This window comes from Aythya marila (assembly GCF_965140915.1).
Source record: "Aythya marila genome assembly, chromosome: 3".
NCBI lineage: Eukaryota > Metazoa > Chordata > Aves > Anseriformes > Anatidae > Aythya > Aythya marila.
The window spans coordinates 84,584,970-84,592,920 of NC_139044.1; the positions used below are offsets into that span (position 1 = coordinate 84,584,970).

The window sequence follows — 7,951 nt, forward strand, 5'->3', positions numbered from 1 at the left end:
CTTTTGGAGTTGTGAGAATTCAGCCTGCCATCAGTTAGGCCTACAGTTTTCTGGGAGCAGTGAATTAAGGAAGCCCAAGCAAGAAATAAAACGTGAGAATTATGACCCCCTATTTTGTATTATCAGTCATGAACAGAAATTTTGCTTTAATGCATTGACCTTGAGAAGCCACACAAGATATATTACACTTGAACTGGATATTAACCACAGCCTCTCCCTCTGCTCTGAGCAAAAAAGGAAAAGACAGTTCCAACTTCTCAGTAAGAGTTAAACCTTCATTCAACTTAGATTAAACATTGCTCCCTTCAGATGTTAACATACATCACTGACATTTTCTTTCCTTAAAAAACACCACAAAGGCTTCTCACTTGAAACAATCTCCATTTAACAACACACATCCTAGTGAGTCCAGATTTAACTACACTGACAACTCATTATTGAAAGTGCTCATGTGCTCTCAGTGACCAAAGCTGCTCTGGCAGACTTCTCTCTCTGGATTTATCATTAACATTTACATTCTCGAGCTGCTAAATAATTCAGTATAGCATTTAGCCTTGTGTCCTTGCTTGTCTACCCAGAAGCTGCTCTCACTGTTTACTGTATGAGCCAGCAGCAGGGAAGAAAAACCTGCCTGGATCCTCAGTGCTTCCTCACACCCTGCAACTGAGAGGCAACTTTCACTCTTGACACAGAAGTTCTTATTTATTTTTTTTTGTTGGAAAAGTGTTTATTAGATACCTAAATATAGGCGGTTATTTATCCACATGGAGCCAGGACCATGTGGTCTCAGCTTCCCATGCAAATTCCCCTTTTAATAATCCTAATGCGGGGAGCTCTCCAATCAGAGCGCTATCAGCCACGGCGCCCTGATACCTGATGCCAGCTTTGCTGGTAATGTAGGCCACTGAAGCAAATCCAGGGAGATTGAGTTGGAAGTGGAGAGAGAATCAGAGATCTGCTTGCATGGCTTCCTGATGGGGGGTGGGGGTCTAATTTTTTTTATTTATTTTTTTTTTCTTTCCTCGGTGCTGTAAAGGAGAGATACAGTTTCCAGGCGATCATTAGCTGAGAGCAGCCCAGCTGGGTTGAGGCTGGGAGGCGGGGACGCGGTGGCAAGCAGCGAAGCAAGGTGGAGGCACGAAGGCAGAAGACCAGCTGGATGAAAGCATGAGGTGGCTCTTGGGCAGCAACTGGAGGAAATTCGGACACGCAGACAGGGGGAACTACGACTGGCTAAACAATGAGCCAGGTGGGCCACTGCTGGAAACAGAGCTCCAGGTCTGTACCCTCCTGCTCGTGTTTGTGGCATCTCCTTTGACTTTGCATGTGTGTGTGTGTTTGTACAGTGCCTCAGTGTACGTACATAGTTAATACATGGGTATCAAGCTGTATCAAAGCAGTAATGTGCAATTACATATCATCAAAGCATTTATTTATTGCTGTTAAGTTCTTTTCACCATAGATATGGTGAAAAAAAAATAAACATCAGAAGGAAAACCTTGCTGGAGTGTCAGTTAAAGAAGTTTTTGTCTTTTAAGCATAATGCATTCTGTTATTCCTTGATTTCTTTTCTTTTAAATACATATTTACTCTTTGGATTTGGTCCCATGAAGCCTTTCTACAGACGTTTACAGTCCGTAGCAGGCAGCAATGAACTCTTGTTCTCTAAGCTGTGCGCTGATTACTTCTCAGAGAGAGGATCACAGGCAGGCAAGTGGGGGGAGGAGAGATGAAAACACAGCCTGCTTTTCTGTCTTTGGCTGGGATGCAGAGAAAGGGGTTCTCTGATGAGGAATAAAAATTTCAGGTTCACATATACCCCTAGTAAATGTCTGAGGCAAGTAGCACCAGCAAATAAACTGGCCATGGTACTTAGCATTCAAGTATACTGTTGTAAAAAGAAAGGGGGTAAGAGTTTTTTTTTTAATGCCTCTATGATTTTAATAGTCTACCTCATCACTAAGACTGCCAGAGTTTGAATGGCAACATCTTCACGCCCTGAAGCTGTTTTTGTCTGACAATGGGAAACACACAGCAGCACCAGCAGCACATTCTAACAAGTATTTGAAAATGCAGTTTAAGTCTAGGATCTCTTTAAAATTGTGTAGTTATTAATGGATACAAAAGCACGTCAAAATGTTTTTCTGTTCTCCAAAGTTTAATGTTTTTGCTTTTTACAAGCAATAATGAATCATCTCTGAGAAGCAGAATGGAACTTAGGAAAGCACCTATGCATGGGCTGCAGCCTACTGACTTCAAAGGAGACTTTGCTCCAAATCCAGTTAAAACATTCAGAAGTACCTGTTCCTTGATTCAACTTCAAACACCATATCAAAACTATTAGCATAAATATGGACTATATTTTAAAAGTCATGTAAATAAAGGTCTAAGTGCCCTAGCAAATCATTCACATAATAAATTCTAGCACCAAACAGCCACTTCAATGGGAATTTAAGCAAGCCAAGCAAGCTTTCCCCCCTCTCCCCCTTATCCTTACACAAAAGCTTCCTTTAAACTCATGCTTTATTAGGTCATTCCCTTCTAAAGTAGGTACTAGGTTTCTTTTGTCTATACTAAAAGTTCAGTTCCAAAACCATTAAATTACTCATTATGGAAATGCCACACAACTCTGCACTCTCCATTTCATTCCTTTATCAACAGACATGAACAAAAGCTCATCTGAACTGATATGGGTCATGTAATCTGTAAGCTGGCGACTGTACATCCTCAGCATGGTAAAAAAAAACACAAACACAGGCAGACAGATTACTAATGAAAGGCTTTACTACTTCTAAAATACTGAACACATAGCAGAAAACTGACCCCTTGTTTCTGTCCTCACAAAGGTATAAATGAAAAGAATGATTATGATGGGAAATAAGCCCCAATGGCCAAACCATCCTACTAAAAATCAGTTCTGGGAAAAGAGGGGACTTTTTAGAGACTTAATTCCTTTTACTGCTGCACACTTTTCTGCTTTCTCCTCTTTATACAGGCTGTTTTTCCTATGTTTGTGTGTCTGTAGCTTATCTCAGGCTGGAAGTCCAAGTCTTGTTTATGTCAATTAACAAATCCACCATAGCTGCTCATGGTAACACAGGCAGAGCCTACAGACCTCACCTGAAGCTATAGTATCAAAAGAAACCAATCAAGGAAATGCTACAAAGTAATTCACTAAGTGACTTAATATGTTTGCTTTGGAAACTTCCAGATGTTAAAATTTTACTTTTGATATGTACAGCAGTTGGTTAATTTGCTTACATTTTTCAATTACTGAAGATTCAGTTTCATTTCTAGAGCACTTATTTTCCAGTACCTATAGCCACCAGTCCATTGTTTCTTTTGTAGCTTTAAAGCTTCAGAAAAGATGTTTGTTTAGTTTAATTATAGTTTTTGGTATACATGTTCTTACGGCTATAAGATTTTCCAGGTTTTTATGTTAAGATCTTCATAACATTCTTCAGTAGCCCCATAGCCACTCTTCTCAGAAAAGGCACAAAAACAGAGCAGAAAAACAGTGACCAACACTGCTCAGTTGTCTCCCAGTACTTTTGATGTGTTTGGATATACCCACAAGACATCAACTACAGTAAATACTTCTTGTGCCACATCTCAATGTAAAACCAGTTTATGTACAATGCTTGGCAAAAGATAATATCAAAATGTACTGTAGGTCACCATGATTTATCCTTCAAGTTATGGGCATCAGCAAATTCGCATCTATTCCATCAGTCCCTCTTCTTTTTTCCTGCCATCCTGTGGATTCTCAACAATGGAGCCCCTGTGCGAGACCACGTCTCAGACCAGGAAGCACCATGCAGCTGTAACACTAGGCTGTGCTTTCCTCAGCACGTGAAGGATATAGCAGTGGTCCTTGGCTATTGATTAAAATATAAGCTTCCTTCCAGTGAAGCTCACTGGGCTTAAAGGTGAGATAATCGGGCTTCATATTCCTTTTACAGGTACACTCTGCTGTGTTAAAAACTGGCTAGATGGTCAGGCCCAGAGAGTGGTAGTGAATAGAGTGAAATCCAGTGGTGTTCCCCAGGGGTCGGTGTTGGGACCCATCCTTTTTATTGATGATTGGGATGAGGGAATGGAGTGCACCCTCAGATGAGGCCAAGCTGGGGGGAAGTGTCGATCTGCCAGAGGTTAGGAAGGCCCTGCAGAGGGACCTGGACAGGGTGGGTCATTGGGCAGAGGCCAATAGGGTGAGGTTCAACATAGCTAAGTGCCGGGTCCTACACTTTGGTCACAACAACCCCATGCAGCGCTACAGGCTTGGGGCAGGGTAGCTGGAAAGCTGTGCAGAGGAAAAGGATCTGGGGGTGTTGGTCAATGCTCACCTGAATATGAGCCAGCAGTGTGCCCAGGTGGCCAATAAGGCCAACGGCATCCTGGCTGGTATCAGGAATAGTGCAGCCAGCAGGAGCAGGGAGGTGATCGCCCCCCTGTGCTCTTCTCTGGTGAGGCCGCACCTCAAGTGCTGTGTTCAGCTATGGGCCCCTCAATACAAGAAGGACATCAAGGCCCTGGAGTGTGTACACAGAAGGGCTACGAAGCTGGTGCAGGGCCTGGAGCACAAGTCCTGTGAGGAGCAGCTAAGAGAACTGGGGTTGTTTAGTCTGGAGAGGAAGAGGCTCGGGGGAGACCTCATTGCTTGCTCTCTACAATTGCCTGAAAGGAAGGTGTGGGGAGCTGGGGGTCAGCCTCTTCTCACAGGTAACTAGTGATAGGACTAGAGGGAATGGCTTCAAGTTGTGCCAGAGGAGGTTTATGTTGGAAATGAGGAAACATTTGTTCTCAGAAAGAGCAGTCAGGCATTGGGACGGGTTGACCAGGAAAGTGGTGGTGTCACTGTTCCTGGGGGCATTTAAAGAAAGGTTGGACGTGGTGCTCAGGGACAGGGTTTAGTGGGTGATATTGGTGATAGGGGGATGGTTAGACCAGATGATCTTGGAGGTCTTCTCCAACTTTAATGATTCTAAGATTCTACTAGCCTCATATATGAAACACTGGCAGTCTCACCTTCTGTCCTCACCAACAACCACAGGTGTGCAACTCACAGATCTTAAGAACAACAATTAAATCTGATCAAAAGCATGCTCCCCACAAATTAAACCCAAAACTTAAACCTCAGAAATGTACTTTTCGTGGATCATGAAAAGTGCTGTACAAAAGCTCAGCTCTTTTAAATATCCATTATAAAAGCCGTGCTAGCGTAACTGTATGAGGGAATCTCAATATCCATAATGCACAGAAGTAACACAATCCTTCCTTCATTTCTTCTGTGTACTGTTTTATGCACCTTCTAAGACCACAACCAACAAAAAAAGTAGCAAACTTGATAAGAAAAAAATCTCATTTTATTAAATAATTTAATGTCTGCATTAGAGTAATAGATGGACATTTTCTTCCAACCCTGCTGTTTCTTGTAGCTCATTTAACAGTGAGGTAAGACAACTGCTTGTACTGCCAGAAACTCTTTAATAAGAAATGATCAGTAGATACGAGACAATTCTTTAGTATGTATTTCTGTGGTTAAAAGACAGCTGAGGAAAAAAAAGCTTAATAGTGAGTCCATGATAGTTTCAATGTATTTTAAAATGACTTTAATGGGTTTGGCCTCAGACCCACAATACCTCAGGGGAAAAGAAATAAAAAGGAAAAAAAAAAAAAAAAAAAAAAAAAAAGCAGAAATCTCCTGTACACTATTTCTTTTGCTGTAAAGTAAAACTTTTTTTTTTTTTTTTTTTTTTTTTTTTTTTTTTTTTTTTTTTTTTCTGAAGCATGACCACATACTAATAATTTAATAATATGACTATGCAGTGGAGAGGTAACAAATGCACGGTAGGTAATCAGTTGAATATAGGTTACACTGATGTTGTAGCTAACAGAATGACCATGATTCTTAATAAGCAGAGAAAGTATTAGTAGATTAAAAAAGGTGTATCAGTTACTGCCTTTTTTTTTTTCCTTCCTCCCCCCCCAAGAAGCATTGCTGCAAACAGCCTGTTGTATTCCTGTTCCAAGTAGTCTGAGGAAAAAAACACTAGAATTTTCCTGGTTTGAAAATAACCACCTTCATTAAAAAATAAATCTGACACATTGATCTATTTAGTCTCACCATGACAATGTGAAAAAGCAATCTGATTACTCTTTGTGTACTCGCAAAGGGAACGATTGATAGTAAGTGACATTTTAGGTTTTCTTCCCTACTCTAAACTAAACTGTGAATGAGATCCAGTTATTAGGAGCTAGAGCAAATTAAATGGGAAAGTTTATTATATTAACATTTGAAAATTAAACTAACACAGCCGAAGTGCTCAAATGTTATAAAAAACAACAACAACAACAACAACAAAACTAGCTTGTAACTCCTATTAATACTACAGCACAATTCAGCAGCTGTAGGACAGAGGTCGTTTGTGCTGTATTATGCAGGAGATAAAGCTGACAAGCCAGTCACAGCTGCTACCAAGATTCCTAGAAGTTCTTTTTCCACAGTTTTAAACAGGGAAACTGGTTCTTGGGTAGCTGGCAGAACAAGTACAAGAAAGGGCCCCAGTCCAGGCTGTCCTGACAAACCAAGTATTATTTGGGGCTGGCCTGTAAGAATATAGCAGCCAAACAACAGGTATGGCAGGCAGTAGGTCCTGATGAAAGGGGAAGTTGTCACAATATTTGTTTGTTAAACAGTACAGTTTTCCAAATAGGAAGAAACAACAGTAGACAGTGGATCACTAGCCCTACTCTGCAATTCAGTGTTGCCTCAAGTTTTAAAAGTTTAACCTCTCTTCCAAAGAGGACTAGTCCCAGCATAATTCCAGAGGAATAAAGACATACACCAAAATACATATAGTTCCAGTCTGTTGTTCCCCTTCCCAAGGAGGTGGGTTTCCTCAACTTCATTTTATTTGTGTCTAGTTGTCACAGTATTTTGTTTTAATGGGCAAATAAAAATTGACAGATCACTAGCCTGCAAAACATATTGGTGAGTGTCACTAATACAGGCAGAAAGTAACTTGGGAGTGTATCAGCTAAGTCACTGCAGGGGGGGTGGAGGATGTATTTTATATTAAGGAGTCTCCAGGAACCTAGTGCGCTATCTATTTTCTTTACTTACAGAGCAGACAGCAGATAAGTTCAACCAAAGAAGACATAGAGCCGTTTCTGTGCATCATATTGCCTGCCACCATGATGCTCTTCCTGGCATTCCTGCTGCTCTTCCTGTACCGCCGCTGCCAGCGCCCCACCCCGCAGGGGCAGATCTTCAGCATCGACCTCCCCGAGGCCCTGCCGGAGCACGAGGTGCCCAATTTCCTTTCTGTGCTGCCCTGGACCAGTGAACAGAGTTTCCACTACTCCACTCTGGTCCCTGATGCCACGTTCCTCTCTGTGTGTTTGCCTCCATCGTACGAGGAGGCCACCATGAAGACCAGCCTGGACGAGGCTCACATTGAGCTCTCTACAGATCCAGTGCCTCCTTATGAAGAGAGCACGGCACATCCAGCAGCACCAAATAAACTTCCTACGGAAGCACCTTAGCCAAAGCATGCAACCCCTCATGGTACAAACAGGGATCTGCTATGGCCTTTAAAATTAGCAAAAAAAATTCCAAATGAGCCAAAGCCAGTGAATTATGAAGGAAGAAACTTTGAGTAACAGGGAATGAGCCTTTTCACCTCATTGTAGGATTCTCTATCTTCCATTTGTAGCAAGGCTACATGTACAGTGTGACACCAAATCGGTTCTAGGCTGTTAATGTTGGAATTTGAGAAAACCGAGTATGTCATACAAGGATTAAATTTACAGATGAGAATGTGCCCACCTGAAATCCCTCAGCTGCCAAGAAACATAACACTGATGGTTGGACTTCATGATCTTGAACGTCTTTCCCAGCCTAGATGATTCTATGATAAGTTATGCTACAGATTCAGCAGTCACAAAA

General features: G+C 41.7%; 1 protein-coding gene across 1 annotated transcript; it reads left to right on the plus strand.

The window, feature by feature from the left end:
- Window positions 1-1,167: 1,167 nt before the first annotated feature.
- Window positions 1,168-7,548, plus strand: SMIM28 (small integral membrane protein 28; the record flags this gene model as incomplete). Its single annotated transcript, XM_082756183.1, has 2 exons — window positions 1,168-1,278; window positions 7,129-7,548. 2 exons carry the CDS (start codon window positions 1,168-1,170, stop codon window positions 7,546-7,548), a joined length of 531 nt encoding a protein of 176 aa, XP_082612309.1.
- Between the last annotated feature and the right edge of the window lie 403 nt (window positions 7,549-7,951).